The 20,659-nt window shown below is 39.6% G+C and overlaps 1 protein-coding gene across 2 annotated transcripts in view; it reads left to right on the top strand.

The window, feature by feature from the left end:
- Positions 1 to 20,659, top strand: part of ACSL4 (acyl-CoA synthetase long chain family member 4) — an 86,612-nt gene that overhangs the window by 62,940 nt on the left and 3,013 nt on the right. For both annotated transcript variants that reach the window (XM_049644171.1, XM_049644170.1), the window contains 3 exons: positions 997 to 1,188; positions 2,320 to 2,434; positions 5,680 to 5,837. In XM_049644171.1, coding sequence (XP_049500128.1) covers positions 997 to 1,188; positions 2,320 to 2,434; positions 5,680 to 5,837 — 465 coding nt within the window. The remainder of the gene's footprint in view (positions 1 to 996; positions 1,189 to 2,319; positions 2,435 to 5,679; positions 5,838 to 20,659) is intronic.

Raw genomic sequence — 20,659 nt, 5'->3', positions numbered from 1 at the left:
GTAAAATATTTTAGAGCTCTTGTAAGTCATTTCAGTGTTTTAAAGTTGTGACTGGGTGGGGTGCCTGGGTAGCTCAGTCAGTTAAGCATCTGACTTTGGCTCAGGTCATGATCTTGCAGTTCGTGGGTTCAAGCCCTGCACTGGGCTCTCTGCTGACAGCTTGGAGCCTGGGGCCTGCTTCAGATTCTGTGACTCCCTCTCTCTATGCCCCTCCCCTGCTCATGCTCGGTCTCTCACTCAAAAATAAATTAAAAAATTTTTTAAAAAGTCTAAAGTCGTGACTGGCCATAGGCCAAAGTTAAGAAAATCCAGTTTCCTGCCGGTTTCCCATAGCTTCTCTTTCCCTCTCACTTCATGGTGTTGCCTTTGGTAGACACTCCCTACCTGCTCTCTTGTATTAAAACCTCCTTAATGTTTTATTATTATTTTTTTTATTTTTCAGAGAAAGAGAGCACAAGAGAGGGAAGGGCAGAGAGGGAGATGAGATCCAAAACGGATTCAGTGCTGACAGCAGAGATCCCAATGCAGGGCTCAAACTCACAAACTGTGAGATCATGACCTAAGCCAAAATCAGATGCTTAACCAGTTGAGCCACCCAGGCGCCCCTGTATTAAAACCTCCTTAGAAAAAAATCTGAAATGCATTGATACCAGCATATTACTAATTTACTTAAAACAGCTTCAAGCGTTACCCTTCTTGGGGGTAATTTTTTCTTAAAGCTCTATGAACCCCAAGCTTCAGTGGCGTTCTAAGTGTGAAATTTTGTCATTGGGAAGGTTTGGGATGGGTGGTGGTTGGTTATTATCATTGCGCCTTCCTCAGTACCCCCCAAATTACAGTTACCCATTATCCTCAGGTCAATGTGAATACATGGAAACTAATGTTCTCCCAAGGAGTAACAAAATTTGATCTGCAGAAAAATATTAGCACAGGAGTGTTAAGAATGAATGCAAGTACATTTTGTTTTAGAACAATAACTAATTTAATGGCTTCCAGGCGGCTACACAATTCATGACAAGCCAAACCCCAGAGGGGAAATTGTAATTGGTGGACAGAATATCTCCATGGGGTATTTTAAAAATGAAGAGAAAACGGCAGAGGATTACTCTGTGGATGAAAATGGCCAAAGGTGGTTTTGTACTGGAGATATTGGAGAATTTCACCCTGATGGATGTTTACAGATTATAGGTCAGTATATTCTCACCATTTTCCTTCCTATCCAAGAGGCAGTGTGGACACATTATTTTCCCTAGTGGCTATCTATACATATGGCTCCAGCTATCCTGGAACCTTAGAAAATCGTAAATCCTCAACAGTAATCTGTTCTTCTGAGAATGTCAGTTGGTTTGGCACTGCCCTCACTAAGCCTAGTGAAATAGACTTTTAGCTCCAAAATAGCCCTTCTGTTATTCCCTTTAATCAGGCAAAAGCTAAAATAAAAATTTGACTAGCCAGCTGGGAAGGACCACTCTGTAGAGTCCCATTCAGGTCCTTTTTAAGCCATAAAATTTCCTCAGTCATATCTCTAGCGGTCGGTCCATTTAAATCTGTCTCTGGACCTGTACCTGACCTGAATGTAGTTAAAGATTTCTTGGGAAAATTGGTTCTTCATCCTGAAGTTTGATCTACTGGGGAAATCCCCAGTAAACATGATTTAATCTAGAACCAATCCCCTCCACTTTTTTTTTTTTCTTGATCCTTAATTGCACTGGAATCAAAGGTGGGTTTCTGTCAGCATGTAGAGTGGGTTCCCAGGCTATGGGTAGGCAAGTCAGAATTCATATGGAGTTGTAAGGCCACTGATGATTATTCAAGCTGTGCCATCCTGTGCCAGCACATTCTTTCTTAGAGCACTGTCATTTTAATAAGGAAATGTCAAATAAGGAAAATGGGGAATTAACATTTATTAACCATGTTCTGTATGCCAGACATTGTCCTATATACTTATATGAGGTAGGGGTCAGTATCTCTGATAAAATTGAGGGTTGGTGGGGTCAACTGACCTGCCCAGGATCATGTAGCTTGTAATGGGCAGAGCTGTCATTCAAATCTAATGCTGTAAGACCCTGTCCCTTCCATTAACTTTATCATAGTATTTAAGATTATAATAAAATACTGAGCATTTTAGCTAGTACTTCTTCAGCTAGGTGTTTTCCTTGTAATGGATGTGCATGAACAAGCATTATTCTATAACAGAATTTTAGAAGAAGTATCTGTGTAAATAAAGATTAAGGCAATGAGATTGAGGGAAAATCAGAATTGTGCGGATCTTAATAAAATGGACCGGATAATTTACCATTCGTTCTTCATGACTTCTAGATCGGAAGAAAGATCTGGTGAAGTTACAAGCAGGAGAATATGTATCCCTTGGGAAAGTTGAAGCTGCATTGAAGAACTGTCCACTAATAGACAACATCTGTGCTTTTGCCAAAAGGTAATTTTAAAGGCTGCATTTGTGTCTCCTATTATTCCAGAAAAAGGATGATTGGAAAAAAAAATTGTGATTACGTATAATCATAAGGGAAACATCAAATTTTCATCAGCAATGGGGAATGTTACGCATTTCTGAAAGTTCAACAGTTTGAAGATCATTTGAGATGATTGAGACGTTTTAACTAATTATTGGACACCTTCTGTGTCTTGCTAAGTACTTAGCTATGCCATAGCACTTCATTCAACATCCTTAACAGCTGAGACATAGCATAAGTAAATTTCCTAAGAAGTTAACACCCCTAGTCAAAGTTTTCTAAATCAGAAACCTAAGAGGTTAGATCCTTTTCTTTATACGTTAATATGGTTTATTTTTATGGGCTTTATTACACCCTTTAAGAAATGTAACTGTAAAAAACACAAAATATAATGGTTATCATCTTAACCATTTCTAAGTGTATAGGTGACTAGTGTTAAGTATATTCACATTGTTGTGCAGTCAATCTCTAGAGCTTTCTATCTTGCAGAACTGAAACTCTCTGTCCATTAAACAACTCCCCATTTTTCCTGGCTGTGGTCCCTGGCTCCCCACCATTCTCCTTTCTGTTTCTGTGAATTTGACTACTCTGGATACCTCATATAAATAGAATTGTACAGTATTTGTCTTTTTGTGACTGGCTTATTTCACTTAGCATAATGTCCTCAGGGTTGTATATTGTAGCATGTGTCAGAATCTCCTTCCTTTTTAAGGCTGAATAATGTTCCATTATGCAGGTAGACCATATTTTGTGTATCCATTCATCCACTGATGGACAACTTCAGTTGCTTCCACCCCTTGACTATTGTGAATAATATTGCTATGAACATGACAAATATCTCTTCAAGATCCTACTTCCCATTCTTTTGGGTATCTACCCAGATGTGGGATCGCTGGATCATAGGGTAGCTCTATTTTTATGTTTTGAGGTCCCGCCGTACCGTCTTCCAGAGCAGCAGCACCATCTTTACCTTCTCACCAGCAATGCGCAAGTGTTCTAATTTCCTCGCCTCCTCACCAACACTTGTTTCTAGTTTTTTGATAGTCATCATAATGGGTGCGAGGGGATCTCTCCCTGCTATTGATCAGTGACATGGAGCATCTTTTCATACGCTTGATGGCCATTTATTTGTATGTCACCTCTGGAGAAATGTCAAGTCCTTTGCTCATTAAACATTTTTTCTCTCACTTTCAGTTATACAATACAGTGTTCTCCACTGTAGTCACCATGTTTTTACGTTAGATCCTCAGGCCCTGTTTACCTTATAGCTGAGAGTTCGTACCCTTTTATCAACCTGTCCCTCTTTCCCCTAACCCCTGGAAACCACTTTTCTACTTGGTTTTCAGGAGTTTGACTTCGTTTCCTGTTTTTAAGATTCCACATATAAGTGATACCACGCAGTATTTGTCTTTCTCTGTCTGGTTTATCTCGCTTAGTATAATGCCCTCTGAGTTCATCCATGTCGTCACAAATGGCCGAAGTTTCTTCTTTACCATGACTGAATGATATTTCCTTGTATATATATCCCACATCTGATGAGCACAGGTTGTTTCCATACCTTGCCTATTGTGACTAATGCTGCAGTGAACATGGGAATGCACGTCTCCCTTCAATATCTTGTTTTCATTTCCTTTGGATTTTTTTTTTTTAATTTTTTTTTTTTAACATTTATTTATTTTTGAGACAGAGAGAGACAGAGCATGAACGGGGGAGGGTCAGAGAGAGGGAGACACAGAATCTGAAACAGGCTCCAGGCTCTGAGCTGTCAGCCCAGAGCCCGACGCGGGGCTTGAACTCACGGACCGCGAGATCATGACCTGAGCCGAAGTCGGCCGCTTAACCGACTGAGCCACCCAGGCGCCCCTCCTTTGGATTTTTATTTCTTTGTCTAGGCAATTGGATTGCTGGATCGTACAGTAATTCTCTTTTTAATTTTCTGAGGAATGTCCATACTGTTTTCCACAGTGGCTGCACCAATTTACCTTTCCACCAGCAGTGCACACGGGGTCCCTTTTCTCCACATCTACACCAACACTTGTCATCTCTTGTCTTTTTGATGATAGCCAACCTCGCGGTTGTGAGGTGATAACTCATTGTGGTTTTGATTTGCATTTATTTCCCTGATGATGAGTGATGTTGAGCGTCTTTTTGTATGCCTGTTGGCCATTTGTATGTCTTTGCAAAAATGTCTATTTGGTTTCTCTGACCATTTTTTGATTTTTTTTTTTCTCTTGAGTTATAGGACTTCTTCACATATTTTGGATATTAACCCTTTATCAGATATATGTTTTCAAATATTTTCTCCCATTCTGTAGGTTGCCTTTTCATTTTGTTGATGGTTTCCTTTGCTGTGCAGAGCTTTTTAGTTTGATATAGTCCCGCTTGTTCATGTTTGCTTTTGTTGCCTTTGTTTTTGGTGTCAAAACCAACAATACACATTGTTGAGACTGATGTCAAGGGAGCTTACCCCCTGTGTTTTCCTTTAGGAGTTTTATAGTTTCAGGTCTTTGCCCACTTTTTAATTGGGTTATTTCGGGGGGTTTGTTGTTGTTATTGAGTTATAGGAGTTCTTTCTATATTCTAGATATTAACCTCTTCTCAGATATATGACTCACCAGTATCTTCTCCAATTCCATAAATTGACTTTTCACACTGTTGACTGTGTCCTTTGGTAACGTAGAAATTTTAAATTTTTGTTGTAGTCCCATTTATCAATTTTTTGTTGCCTATGCATTTGGTATCATATCTAAAAAAGCATTGTCAAATTCAGTGTCATGAATCTTCTTCCCTGTGCTTTCTTCTAGATGTTTTATAATTTTAGCTCTTATGTGTTTAGGTCCTTGATCCATTTTGAGTTTATTTTCGTAAGTGGTATGGGCTAAGGGCCCAACTTTATTCCTTTGCATATGGATATCCAATTCTCTCAACATCGTTTGTTGAAGAGACTGTCATTTCCCCACTGAGTGGTGATGGCACCCTTCTTGAAGATCATTTAACCATATATGCAAGGATTTATTCCTGGGCTCTCTGTTCTGTTCCATTGGTTAAATGTCTGTCTTTATGCCAGGACTATGGGTTTTATTACTTCTTAATGAAGCTGTAACACATAAGAGAAATATGTATTTGGAATTATGTATACTGTTCCATTCAGTAACTTACAATTTTTCTCAATGTTTTAATTTCTATTTTGTGTTATTTTCTAATTTTTTAGTGATCAGTCGTATGTGATTAGTTTTGTGGTTCCTAATCAGAAAAGGTTGACACTTTTGGCACAACAGAAAGGAGTGGAAGGAACTTGGGTCGATATCTGCAATAACCCTGCCATGGAAGCTGAAATACTGAAAGAAATTAGAGAAGCTGCCAATGCCAGTAAGTAAGAAATCACTTGTCTGTTGAAGTCCCTGGATGTCATTTAATGATGTCTTGTGCATTAGTCTCCTTGAGACGTCTATTTCTTTGTTTTAATGGTAAAATACAGGGCTTTAAAAACCTGCCTCTTGAAAAAAAATTGTATATACACATACATTATATATACATTATGTATTATACTATAATAAATATATAGAAACATATATAAATGTATTTGTATGTCGGAAAGATCCTTAAATGTCGTAGAGTAGAATAACCTATCTAGTTCCTTATTGCATGTTACAACCATCCCTGCTGACTGGTCACCCAGCCTGTGCTCGGAATGGCCCATCTTTGTTCTGATAGTTCATGATGAGGTGCCCTGGTGTGGATCTCTTACCATTTATTGTTGTGGATACTAACTTGGTGTGGGCCCCTTCAATCTAGAGATCTCTGCCCTTCAGTTCTGGGAAATACCCATTTATCTTTTTTGTCTGTTTGCTCCTTCTTATTTTTATAGTTTTTCCCCATCCAGATTCTTTGTGTCTTTATCTGGGACTACGTTTCTGTGACTGTTGGACCACCTGCTTTCATCCTCTGGTTTTATTATCTTTTGTTTTCCATCTCATCCTTTTTGTTTTACATTCTGGCGTAGTCCCTCTACTTTTTTTAAAAAACATTTTTAATGTTTATTTATTTTTGAGAGCCAGAGTATAAGTGGGGGAGGGGCAGAGAGAGAGGGAGACACAGAATCTAAAGCCGGCTCCAGGCTCTGAGTTGTCAGCACAGAGCCTGATGTGGGGCTTGAACTCACGAACCATGAATTTTATTCCCTCCTTTACTCGGCTTTACTCCCTCCTTCTGTTGTACTGAGCTGAAGTCAGATGCTTAAATGACTGAGCCACCCAGGCGCCCCCAGAGCCTCTCTACTTTATCACTTCTTCTAGCTATTGGATTTTCCATTTCCAGTATCAGAATTTTAATTTTCAAGAGCTCATTCCCATTTCCTCCATGTTCTTTTCGTAGCACCCTGTTGCTCTTTCATGAATGCAGTCAGTGTGTTTGTCTCTTATTCCTTCGAGGATGTTCAAGGGACTCCTTTTATGAAGGATACTTCTCCTGTTATTGCCTATCTCCTCCAAGTTCCACTTCCTGCTTGTTTTGGTCACAGCCTCTCCTATATCTGCAGATCCTTGTCTGTCCATTCATATTTGAGAACGAGGCACTAAAATACTGTTTGGAAAGCTCACTGGGCTTTACCAACAGGCTATTCAGATGTTGGTGTCTTGAGTCATTCCATTTCTACAAAGCAGACTTCTTCAGTCCCTTGCCTGGAGGATATTAGCCTCACTGCCTATTCCGGTAGCCAAAAAGAGGAAATTGGAATGGGGCTGGGGGTAGGGTGGGTGGTTCTTACCCCCACAGCATCCTTTTCGTCTCAGCTTTACTCCCTCCTTCTGTTGTACCTAGTGTCCTAGAGTCCAGAGTTTCTCTCGTTCGCTTTTCTGAAAAGAAAACCTGTCTCCAGCCCAGCTGGGGAAGAGCAGGATCAGGGAGAAGAACTGTCCTCTGTGCAAGCTGAGGGCCAACCCTCTTTCTTCAGCGTATCCCTCATCTCTGTCTTCAGAGGCATGGGCTCAGGGGGTCCATTTGCCTCTCGTCAGTGTCCTCTGTTGGCCGTTAGCTTTTAGCTCTCTCGGCTCCCCGTCAGTTACTGCTAGTTTGCTTGCTTTAGGTCTTCCAAAATTTTGTTGAACTCTCATCCAGTGTCTTCTTTCTCTCCTTTCAGGTGTTTCCTTGTGGTTAATAACTTTTTCACTTTAAAAATTATTTTAAACTGTTTACATGATTTTCCAAGGGGAACGTAGAGAAACTGTGAACTCCTCATGCTTAATTGGAGGCTGTTAACCTAATTTTTTTTTTTTTGAGAGAGAGAGAGAGGACCCAAGTGAGCAAGGGGCAGAGAGAGAGAGAGAGAGAATTGGGACTCACCCGAAGCAGGGTTCGAGGTCACCCAAAGCGGGGCTCAAACTCACGAACCATGAGATCATAACCTGAGCTGAAACCAAGAGTCAGATGCTTAACCGACCGAGCCACCCAGGTGCCCCAATAAATTTTCTTTTTTTTTTTAAATTAACCCAGTTTTTAACCTTATTGCTTCCCCTCCTAAAAAGTGAAAATATCATTTTCTGATTAGGTTATATATATTCATTGTAAAATGCTGGACAGTACAGAAAATTATAAAAGAGGAAGTAAAAATCACGTGATTACAGTAGTTATTTTGGGTGGTGACCTTACATTCTGGTAAACATACCCAACCCATCAGCATCATTGACCTGTTTCTAAGTCAGTAGATACAGAATTGCATTTCATTTTTAACAGCTAAATAGTATTCCAGTATCCGGGTATCCACTTAAGTCTTTGTTGGACTTTTTAAGTGAGTTCCTCTGTCCTGCACTGTAAACAAATATAACACATATCTTACATACTCAAATTATTTTTTTAATTATTTTTTTTACTATGAATCCCTAGAAATGGAATTTCAGAGTCAAAGAAAATGTTTATTTTTAAAAGGCTTTTTCCTCTCTGTTGTCACATAACTCCCTCTTCTCCCAGAAAAACTGTAGACTAGTTTATACCTTTATCAGAGGTACACAAGCACTCCTATTTCCCTAACTAGGCTACATATAATTTATTTTTTTTTAATTAACTACTTAGGTTCCATTTTGGCTTAAAAATATGGTTTGTAATAGTAGCTACTAGGTGGAAGTTGAAAAACTATTTTTCCCCAAGAAGAACATGCTTGTAGTTAACTGTGGACACTATAAAGTTTTACATAACAGATGCCTGTTAACATAATCAGATTGAAAGGTAGGTTGCTTTATGACCATAAAGACAGGGGCTTAATGTTTTTTTTTCTCAAAGATGGCTTTGTCAGTTATAGTATTATTGACATATCACACTTTTTATGTTGTTATCACCAGGCTACCAGAATTTTTTTCATGTAGTATTTCAAAAAGTATGTCAGCAAATAGGCTGTTATTCTTAGTCACCCGCTGAATGTACTAATGGGTAAAATGCGACTTGAATAATTTGTCATTGTGTATTTCACTGTGTAAAAGCAATAATGGGGAAAGTCAACCTGGATCACAATCAGGTGAAAAATGGAATAAGGTTCTAGGATCTGCAGGACCCCCATAACTTTCCTAGATTGAGGCATGAAATTGAACAATCAGTGATTTGGAAAATATACAGTAATCATGAGCTTAAATGTATAAGTCCTAGTTTTTCTGTGCCACGAAATATTTATCTTGCCAACCTTTTGCTTCCAGTTATAATTTCAGAGACTTAAGGCAAAAAAGTATAAAATAGTCTTGACTGTGTTCAGCTAAAACTGCCTGAAAGCACACAACTTTTATAGCAGGCCTCTTCATGTTTTAAATAGAAGTGTGAGGTCTGCAACCAAACCCAAGTTTGTGTGCCCTGTCACGCAGCCAAGCCAATCACTGAGATATCGAGTATGCAGCAAGGAAAGGGTTTGTTCAAGAGGCAGCCAAAATGGGAGACAGAAGGGCAAGCCTCAAATCCACCTTCCTGAAGGGGGACAGGACAAGGTTTTTTGGTGGTTGTTGTTTTGTTGTTGTTGTTGTTGTTGTTGCTTTCGTTTTTGTTTAAATTATCATAGTGCCAGGGAATACATACATGTTGATCAAAAGGGTGGGGAAACTTATGAGTTTTAAGGAGGAAAGATGGAGCTTGCACATTTGGCAAACATACATGTAATATACATCCCATGTTCACTTTGGGGTATAGACTTACCATTAAAAGACAAAATTTGGCCCCTGCCTTCGGGAGGTCCTCTTAAGACAAGGTGAGGGGCTAGGTGCATGTTCGGTGAGCCAGTATAAACTGGATTGGGTGTCGAGCTCATTATCTCGGGGAAGGAATGCTTGTTCACAGGCTGGAGCCATATCTGTGACCTTCAGCTTATGCCTCTGCAGAGACATCTAGCGGGTTTGCTAGTGGGGTCTGGCAAGAAACCATAGCTGATTAGGGAGAAACACATCTCTGAAAAACAAGCTTCAAATTTCCTTTTAGTTTCAACCTCATTAACCTTATGGGCATGGTTTCGCTTTCTCTTGTGTCTTGAAGGAGTTGGGACAGTGGCCACTCTGGCTGCTTCCTGCAGCAAAAGGGCACAGTTTCTGGATTTGAGGAATGAAGCAACTTTGTACCCCTTTGGGAATATTCCCTGGTACTTGACTTAACATGTACATTTGGCATGACCAAAATATCAGTTCCTTTTTTGATTGTTTTGAAACAACATTGGAAAGCATATTTGATTATTACGTTATCTAATTAATGTAAAGTGTAGATAACCCAAATCTTAGTATTCCCTGTGACACTGACCCAATCCTTTGAGGAATCTGGGAAGAGAGTCCACTAACCAAATCAATTTCTCTAGACCCCTCTGGGGAAATTTACTGTAGCCAAGTGGCTTACTCTCTGCTTTTATCTGAATGAGTTTGTTCTTAATCTGAAGCATTATATAAACACTGCAAGTTGTGTTAGCACTGGCACATATCCTACCCTGTTTTGCAAGCATAGTCCAAAGCAGCGTGCTTATCAAACACTACCTTGGCTAACACGTTTATTTTCTTTTTTGTTGGGCAACAACAACAACAGCAGTTTTGTTGGTGAGCATGCCTAAGGTGATAGAAAGATTCTTGATCATGAGCCCTGATTCCCCTCCAGGGTAAAAATGTTTTCCCAGACAGATGTCAAAATCTGTCCTCTTGGTAACCAGGCAGGTAACTCCCATCTGGTGTTCATTCCCTTTTTGTTTGATAAAAAGGTTTAAGAGGGTTGGTACAATAACTGGTTTCATTGAGATTGCAAATAGAGAAAGGGAAACCTAATTTTTAAATAAGTAGATTTCTCTTATTTTCCAACTGCCAAGGCATGGCTAACCCAGGGCTGGTTAGAAGTAATTGGAAGATACCCCCTTTGACCAAGGTTTTTCTTAGAAAAACATCACACAGATCAACATGGTTCACTAGTAGCTGGGGTTCAACTGTTCTGGACCTTAGGTAAGAAGTTTGCTCCATATCGCATGAACCAGTCTTAGTCTTGAGAAAAGGTCAGCTCAGTTAGAACACTTGTCCCATTTCAGGAGGCAGTCATGCCAGCAGGATCTCAAACTTAGGGCTATATTGTGCAAGCAAGCAAGTAATTAATTTTAAGTGGAATTTCTATGGAAACAAAAGAAAACCCCTTATTAGTGGTTGTAGCAAATTACAAACCCAGTGCTGCCAGTGAGAAGGTTTCTAGATGTCAGTCTTGAAGCATCATTTTTTTAAAAGTTTTTATTTATTTCGACAGAGAGAGTGTGTGTATGTGGGGGGGGGGGTGGTGGTGAGGAGCAGAAAGATAGAGAGAGGGAGAGGGAAAGAGAATCCCAAGGAGGCTCCACGCTGTCACCACAGGTCCCTATGTAGGGTTCGAACTCATGAAACGTGAGATCATGGCCTGAGCAAAAATCAAGAGTTGGATGCTTAACAGTTGAGCCACCCAGGCATCCCCAGGCTTGAAGCATCTTTAGATGGAGTGAGGGCAGGCAGTGGCAGACTGACAGATTTTCCTAGTTTGTAGTTCAGATGTCTTTGGCGACCTTTCCGGGTGGCCTTGATACAGCAATAGGCAAGAAGATTTTCCAAACATGAGCTATTGTGGCAATTTCTCTGAAGTTTACTTTGAGCAGTCTAGCTTCAGTTCAGAGCACTTGAGGAAAAGGGAAGTTTTAGTTATTTGTTTTTTTTTTTTTTTTTAAGAGAGAGAGAGAGAGAGAGAGAGAGAGAGAGAAAACTTGGGCGAGGGGCAGAGAGAGAGAGAGAGAAAGAAAGAGAACCTCAAGCACACTCCATGCTCTGTGCAGAGCCTGACACAGGGCTCAATCCCACGACCCTGGGATCATGACCTGAGCAGAAATCAAGAGTTGGATGCTCCACTGAGTCACCCAGGCGCCCCCAGTTTTAGTTTTAAATGATTTCAAGTCAAGGGAGTGGGAGAAAATTGGAACCCTTAGTTTGAAGAGTCATGGCTAGATATGCGAGGAAACCAGAAGAATTGACTATCCAGCCCAGTTTTATGGGGAGACAGCAAACACTCAAAAAAACAGGTAATTAGAACTAGCATGTAACATCCACAAAGCTGTGTTACTGAAACATAATTTTTCTAAATCACCCTCATTTCCATCAAAGATCTGCCACATTTAGACAAATTTATTTGTAAAATAAATCCAGTTTTAACTTGGCCTAATTATTTACATAAGTGCAGCAAGAATAGTGATTGGCCATGTATGTTCTTTTTGAATCTGCTTTGCTGGAACTTTTCATAAGGAAGTTTCAAATTGAACTTTTAATTTTATTTTTATTTTAGAGAGAGAGCACATGTACCCACATTCGAGTGGGGGAGGGGCAGAGGGAGAGAGAAAAGGAATCCCAAGCAGGTTCAGCGAGGATCCCAATGAGGGGCTTGATCCCACGATCAAGGTCATGATCTGAGCTGAAATCAAGGGATGCTCAACTGACCGGGCCACCTAGGTGCCCCAGAGTTGAACTTTGAAGAGCCTCTTGAGGCTAAGAAGCCAAGCCAAATAATTGCCCTCAGACTTGCCTGCAACACCTATAGATTTGGGTGAATTCCTCCCTTCTTGAGGTTTCCCCCGGCCCCACCAAGATATCCTGAGGTTCCTGCACCTGCCAGGAAGTGACTTCTTTACTCACTTGGAATGGCTGCAGGGAACTCTGTGAGCAAGGTATCAGGGTGATATTTCCCAGGGGCGCTATTGGATCCATAAATTCAACCTTAGCTCTTTAATTGTTTTATTTTTTATGTTTATTTATTTTTGAGAAAGAAAGAGAAAGAGAGAGAAAGTAAGTGCGGGAGGGGCAGAGAGAAAGGGAGACACCAAATTGGAAAGAGGCTCCAGGCTCTGAGCTGTCACCACAGAGCCCAATGTGGGGCTCGTACTCACAAACCAGGAGATCATGACCTGAGCTGAGGTCAGATGCTTAACTGACTGAGCCACTCAGGTGCCCCTGAACCTTAGTTCTTTAAAGCTGTCTGGTCCTGTTCGGGTCCGTGCATGTTGCCCTCAAATATGACTTTCCAGTCAAAGCCTTGGTAATATAACCAGTGTTTCCAGTAGTGTCTTATTACAAGGAGAACAGATTCTTATTGAACTTCAGCAAACAATTGTAACTGCCATGAAAATAAGAATAATCACTGGGAGTTTTGAATTTTGGGGGGACCAAGTGGGGAGGAAAAGATAAATGTTTCGATTTTGCTTACAAAGGTATAATTCATCAAATTGCTATAGACCAGTTAGCTTAAGAGAAAAAAAAAGCTTTTTTTTTTAAATTTGGAAGAGCCAACATTAGAGAGCCAGCATGTTTCAAACAAGAGTCATAAAAAATATAATCCTCTTTGTCAGTTCTTTCAGGCCCATGTTGTTTTTGTTCTGTTTGAATCCAGTTTTTCTGGATTCTTAACCAGTGTTAGTTTTATGATCTTAAGGTTATCAGAAACCTGTAATTGTTGAAAGTCTTTTTTATGAATCTCTCTCATGATGAAACACATTTGCAGGATGCTTTTGTAAAAGCATCTGAGCAAAAGTATAACTGTCTGTAAATGATAAAAGATGTAAAAATTGGCCATGGTTAAAAATCTGATAAGAGTTTATTATAATGCAATTGACAGGCAAATTTGGTTACTTCTGCAAACACATAACATTTCAGTAATCAGAATTACAAGTGATGACATTATACCAGGACATATCAAGACCTTAGGAATTTTATATAATTTCTGGAACAGTCATAACATTTATCTACACAGTATAGCCTAAGAAAGTTTATCGGCACTGGGGCGCCTGGGTGGCTCAGTTGGTTAAGCGTCCGACTTCGGCTCAGGTCATGATCTCGCAGTCCGTGCGTTCGAGCCCCGCGTCGGGCTCTGTGCTGACAGCTCAGAGCCTGGAGCCTGTTTCAGATTCTGTGTCTCCCTCTTTCTCTGACCCTCCCCTGTTCATGCTCTCTCTCTCTCTCTCTCTCTCTGTCTCAAAAATAAATGTTAAAAAATTTTTTTTTAAAAGAAAGTTTATCAGCACTTATTTGACAATGCTTCTTGTGTAATTGGACAAACCAAATAAATAAGCCTAATTGGTTGAAAAGATTTCATTTAGAATTTGAATTTGGAGAAGTTTGTCAAAAATATCAGAACGTTTTAAAATACATACCAAAATACGATTACAGATCGTTACAAAACTTAATAATTATCTGTTTAACCAAGATGACAATACGAGATTTTAAAGGTAAACACAGAAGGTTGTATAGGCATTAGCAAAACTTAGCTTTTTCAATATGGAGAAGATTCAGCTTTCTTAAGTATTTTCAATGGCCTGATAAAGACAAAACATACAAATTGTTTTTCCAGGCAGATGAAGAAAACCTTTGTTTGTAATTTTCTATCAAGAGCATACCAACAATCTAAGAAAACTTTGTTATCCTAACACAGAGAAAAAACAAATTCCAGTCTTATACTAGTGTACTATTAATATTAAAACTCATTTATTACAAGTTTAGTCCTGACCACACATAAAATTCTGTTTCAAAACTTTCCCTTTGTAAACCCTCCATAATTTTTTTTTTTTACATTAAGATTTTTTCCAGGGCGCCTAGGTGGCTCAGTCCGTTGAGTGTCCCACTCTTTTTTTTTTTAATATAATTTATTGTCAAATTGGCTTACATACAACACCCAATGAACATCCAACCTTTGATTTCAGCTCAGGTCAGGGTCCCAGGGTCGTGGGATCAAGCCCTGCATCAGGCTCCATGCTGAGTATGGAGCCTGCTTGAGATTCTCTTTCTCTCTCTGTCCACAACCCCCTCTCTCTTAAAAAAAAAAAAAAAAAAAAAAAAAAAAAAAAAAAAAAAGATTTTTTTCCTCAGTTTTTTTTTTTAAATAACTAGTCTCATTATTTTAGGACAATATCCTTTTCCCTCAACAAAAATGTATTCACATTCTTCATACCTTTTTTTTTTTTTAACCAAAATTATATATCCCATTTCCTTTGGTTTTTTTTTTTTTTTTTTTTGGTTTATTTTTATTCTTTTAATTTTATTTTAATCCCAGTATAGTAAACATACACTGTTAATATTAGTTTCAGGGGTATGATACAGTGATTCAACACTTTTATACACCATTTTCTTTGCATACAGACTTGTTCCCCTTTTCCAGTAGCCTTAATTACATTTATTAGAATTCTTAACTATTTTAAACTTCAATTTCTAGGGAAAACTAATAGTAACTGATTGTGAACTGACTCTTACACCAGAATTTTTTAGCTCAGCACATTTATGAGTTTATTTAATAATTTTTAGAAACCTATGACTTTTCATAGTATAATCTCTTAATAAAGCACAAAACATGTTTACTAAGAGACCCCAATTTATCTTGTTAGTTTTGTCTTATTTTATTTTAAGTTTATTTATTTTTGAGAGAGAGAGAGCACATATGACTGGGGGAAGGGCAGAGAGAGAGAGAGAGAGAGAGAATCCCAAGCAGGCTCTGCACAGTCAACGCAGAGCCTGATGCGGGGCTCAGTCTCACAAACCATGAGATCATGACCTGAGCTGAAGTCAAGAGTCAGATGCTTAACCAACTGAGCCCCCCAGGTGCCCCGAGACCCCACTTGATCTTTAGATTCTCTGTAATAAAGAAACCAAAAGTGCATAAACCTATGGTCGGTAAGGAATGTTTTATTATTTTCTCTTATTTGGAAATGATCTGGATATTTAATGAATTTAACTTTAAGGTTTCAGGTTACCAAAGATTGTGGAAGCTATTTAAAAGTTTACCTAGAAACCTTTTTATCTTAATTTACTTGCTCTCAACAATTATATTTTGATCACCCATAAAAACTTTATAAGATATCACAGTCATTCTCCCAAGGCATATTTTAAAAAAATTGTAACAGATCCTATCAACTTATTTGACTTAAGTAAATGCAGGCAGAATAAAAGTTTTACATCTAATGCTGGCAACTTGAAAGACATTTCCATTTTAATTAAACAAACAACCTTAAGTTAGCTTTAATACTGACTGTTTTTGCAGATCATGTGAACTTGAAAACCATTTGGGTTGGTTTCTATCTTCCTGAGTTTTAAGAATGCCCAGTTCTTTTTAAAAAAAAAATTTAACAATTATTTTTTGAGAGAGAGTGTGAGTGGGGGAGGTGCAGAGAGAGAGGAGACACAGAATCCAAAGCAGGCTCCAGGTTCCAGGCTGAGCTGTCAGCACAGAGCCTGTCATGGGGCTCCAACCTATGGACTGTGAGATCATGACTTGAGCCAAGGTCAGAAGCTCAACTGACTGAGCCACCCAGGAGCCCCAAGAATGCCCAATTCTTAGCAAGCTCTTGCCTATAAACCAACTAAATAAAGCTCTTTTATGAATTAATCTTAACAGTACCACCCAGAGGTAGAGAATATATATTTACAACATCTATGGACACACCTACAAATACACAAGATACAAACAAAGTCTTATAGCCTTTGTTTTACTAATATTTGTGGAGAGGACATTAAAAGCCCAATTTCCAAGTCTGTCTCTGTGTGTTGAAATAAAATATTACATTTCTTCTGCATGGGCTTATTCTAATACAGCATCCTAAAAAACTGAACATAGGGTATTTCATCCCATTTCTTCCCTTTTACAGAACAAAGCTAATTGCAAGATAACATTATAATTTCTGGGTCTGTTAGTTCATTATTTTTCTCCAGAGTCTAATGAACATTGTGGCCAAGCAATGTTGCATGTTGCAAAAAGAAGATCATTTTTTTAATTAAAAAAAAAATGTTTATTTATCTTTGAGAGAGAGCGCGCCAGCAGAGGAGAGGCCAAGACAGAGCAAGAGACACAGTCTGAAGCAGGCTTCAGGCTCTGAGCTGTTAGCACAGAGCCCAACACCGGGCTCCCAACTCAGGAACTGTGAGATTATGACTTGAGCCGAAGTTGGATGCTCAACCGACTGAGCCACCCACGTGCCTCCATTTTTTCCCCCTTTTCATGGGTTCATAATGAAACATTGTCAAGTTTGGGGAAATACAGCCCATAGGGTTGCATTTGGGAACTGAATAGGCATTTCCAATTTTCCAATTAGCATGTGGCCCATTTGATCGAAAGATACCAAACACTGCAGCAAGAAACACAATAAATAAAGCCCAGAAGAGTGTTGGGTCCTCGTCAAAAGTCGGGACTTCGCCAACTGAACGAAACAGCTTCCTACTTCCTAGTTCTTCTTAAAAGTCAGAGGTTTACTGACTCAACCACATGGCTTCCTACTCAAGCTAAGAGAGCCAAACCAAAACCCCCTATTTGAAGGCAACTGAATGGGAGGAAGAAATAAGCTCACGTGCCATCCCACGTGAAGTACTCATCAAGAGAGGTCTGTCCAAACCAAACCCCAAAACTATTGCTGCAAAAGTTAAGCAGCAAAGGTCCGGTGCCCAGTCCAGCTGGGGCCCCAAGAACTGTCCCTGCGACAAGGAACCTAGGCAGCTGCTTGGACTCATCATCAGACTCCTGTTCCCGGCTGGGAGCCGACAAACCATGTGCAATGAGCTCCTGGCTGGCTCACCACATTTGTAACCAAACTTGAGTTCACGTGCCTGACATTCAGCAGAGCCAATCACTGAGACATTGTGCAGCAAGGAAAGGGTTTAAGAGGCAGCCAAACAGACAGAAGGGCAAGCCTCAAATCTGCCTTCCTGAAGGGGAACAGGACAATGTTTTTTCTTTTCTTTTTTTTCTTTTCTTTTCTTTTCTTTTCTTTTCTTTTCTTTTCTTTATTAATAATCATAGAGGCTGGGGGGCACCTTGGGTGTCTCAGTCAGGTGAGCGTCCAGCTTCAGCCCAGGTCATAATATCACAGTTCACGAGTTCAATCCTCATGTCGGGCTCTGTGCTGACAGCTCAGAGCATGGAGCCTGTTTCAGATTCTGTGTCTCCCTCTCTGCCGCTCCCCCATTTGTGCTCACTCGCTCTCTCAAACAAAATTATTAAAAAATAATCATACGGGTTGGGATTACATGCACCTTGATGAAAAGGGCTGGGAAACTTATAACTGAATGAAGAAAGATGGAGCTTGCACATATAAGTAACATACATCCCATGTTCACTTTGCGGTGCAGACTTACCATTAGGAGGAGACAAAATATGGCCCCAGCCTTCAGGAGGTCCTCTTAGGACAAGGCGAGGGGCTAGGTGCATGCTCTGTGAGTCAGTATAAACTGGATCGGTGTCAAGCTCATTATCTCGGGGAAGGAATGCTTGTTCACAGGCTGGAGCCATATCCATGACCTTCAGTTTATACCTCTCCAGAGACATCTAGCGGGTTTGCTAGTGGGGTCTGGCAAGAAACCATAGCTGATTAGGGAGAAACACGTCTCTGAAAAACAAGCTTTAAATTGTTAGTTTCAACCTCATTAACCCCAGTGGGGCTTGCTTTCAGGTTACCTATCATAAGAATACAAACTGAAAAGTTTTGTAGTGATTTGACAACTACCAATGGCTAGGGAAACAAACAAAAAAACCCAACAATATTTGCTGCCACCTGCAGGCTGTATTTCATAATGTTGCAGGTAATTCATATAAAATGCCACGTGTAAAAATTCTGTTTGTTTTTTCTTCCCCCTGCTCTTTCTCACTTGTTGGCAGTGTATCCTGTTTATAAGAAACTGGGGTATTACCCATTGTTCTCTGAAGCTTGTGGTACTAGATAATATTTAGGAGTTCCCAAAATGAAATTTCCCAAAATGTACATTTCCCAGAATGTAGCCTTTTTCCCCTTTGAACAGGAATTTAGTTCATGAAGATTAAATAGAGTCACTTTTATAAATATACCTAAATTTGCTTGTGTGCAACTGAAATAATATGCCTACCTTGTCCTGATTTTATCAGTGTTTCCGGAATAGGACTTATGTAAATAAGGGAAGTACAGTAAAACTTTGGATTGCCAGTAATTTGTTCTGTGACCATTCCACAAGATGAGCAAACATTTCCAATAAGTTTTAACCTGATAAACAAGCGATGTCTTGCAATGCAAATAGTCCGTGACGCTGAACGTCACATGATCACAACTGGGCCAATGGATCTTGAAGTTTGCTTTGATATACAAGTGCTTTGGATTACAAACATGTTTCCGGAACAAATTATGCTCGCAAGCCAAGGTTTTACTGTATTATGAAATAAAAGGTTTGGGAGCCAAATCTATAGCTGAGGATGTAACTGTATCCTTAACATCCAGATGTGACCTTGGGAACAGATGGGCTTATTTCTGGCACCTCCCCCATATCTGAGCTGTAATGTATCAACAGAGCAGACCTGGTTAATTTGGGCAAGTTTCATGTTCCTGTTCAGGTATTACTTTTAGGGATTTGGTTCTGTGTAATGGGAAAGATTATTTTTCCACACTCCAGTTTATATTTTTCTCTGATTTTAATGAGAAATTCAGTAATTTAATCCAGCTTTTGAAAAACTCAGGACTGGTAGTAGGTCAAAAACATCCCTGAGTTTGATTTCTTTTTGTGCTTGTCACTGAAACCAAGTTGTTTCTAAAGTCACCTAGGCTGTCTAGCAGTAGTTTTTAAACATGCAGATGTGTGCTCCTTCAGAATTGCTGTTTTAATTTTTTTTTTTTTTTTTTGAGAGAGAGCATGAGCAAGGGGTAGAGGGGCAGAGAGAGAGGGAGAGAGAGAATCTTAAGCAGGCTCCACACCCAGCATGGAGCCTGACGGGGCTCAGTCTCACAACCCTTAGATCATGACCTGAGCCCAAACCAGGAGTTGGAGGCCTAACCAGTTAAGCCACCCAGGTGCCCCAAAATTGCTGTTTTAAATAATTGCATATAAAATAAATCTCATCTGGGAGCTCCCTCACTGTCAACAAGGACCCTGCTTGGGATTCTGTCTCTCCCTCTCTCTGCACCTCCTACACGCATTCTGTCTCTCAAAATAAATAAAAAAATAAAGCTCATCTGTAGATTAGCATTGCTGTTAATGGGTCTTCAGGATTTTAGGAATGAGCTTGTACTAATAATAACTTGATGGAGTGTAATTGAATTTAAAATTACTGAGTACTCTATTGATTGATTCTGTGTCCTTATTTTCTGTGCTCTGACATCTCAGCATGTGCTGAGTTGTTTAACTCAGGTGCAGTATGTGCCACCTCAATTCTTGAGACCATTTAAGTGTGAAATTCACAATCCCCCTTTTGATTCTAATTTGAATGCATAGTAAAGCTCAAGAAGAACGGCTGGCTAGCAGTTTAGGTCCCTGCAGAATGAATAAATATATACGTATGTATTTCCTGAGGGCTCTTAATGTGGCCCCGTGGATGGCAGTGAACGAAACAAAAACTCTGCTTTCATGGAGCTTATGTTCTAGCAGGTGAGACAAATATACATGATGTGTGGGGTGGCGATAAGTATTTTGAAGAAAATCTCGTGCCAAGGGATGGACAAAGAGGGTACGGGGACATCTGTTCTGAAGGGTCAGGGAAGCCTTCCCGAGGAGTAGCATTTGAGTAGACACGTGAATGAAGTAAGGAAATGAGCCATGCAGCTACCAAAAGGGAAGACCATCGCAGGCAGAAGAAACAACAAATAGGAAGGCTCTGAAGGCTTTTCCTACATATGGTAGGAATATGGTAGAATAAAATCTCTGTAGGCTAAAACTGTATTCAACTGAAACAATTCAGGTATAGTTTGAGAACTCTACGATGAA

Source organism: Panthera uncia, chromosome X (assembly GCF_023721935.1).
Source record: "Panthera uncia isolate 11264 chromosome X, Puncia_PCG_1.0, whole genome shotgun sequence".
NCBI lineage: Eukaryota > Metazoa > Chordata > Mammalia > Carnivora > Felidae > Panthera > Panthera uncia.
Note: the sequence above shows the minus strand (reverse complement) of the source record. Positions and strands in the feature narration are given on the sequence as shown.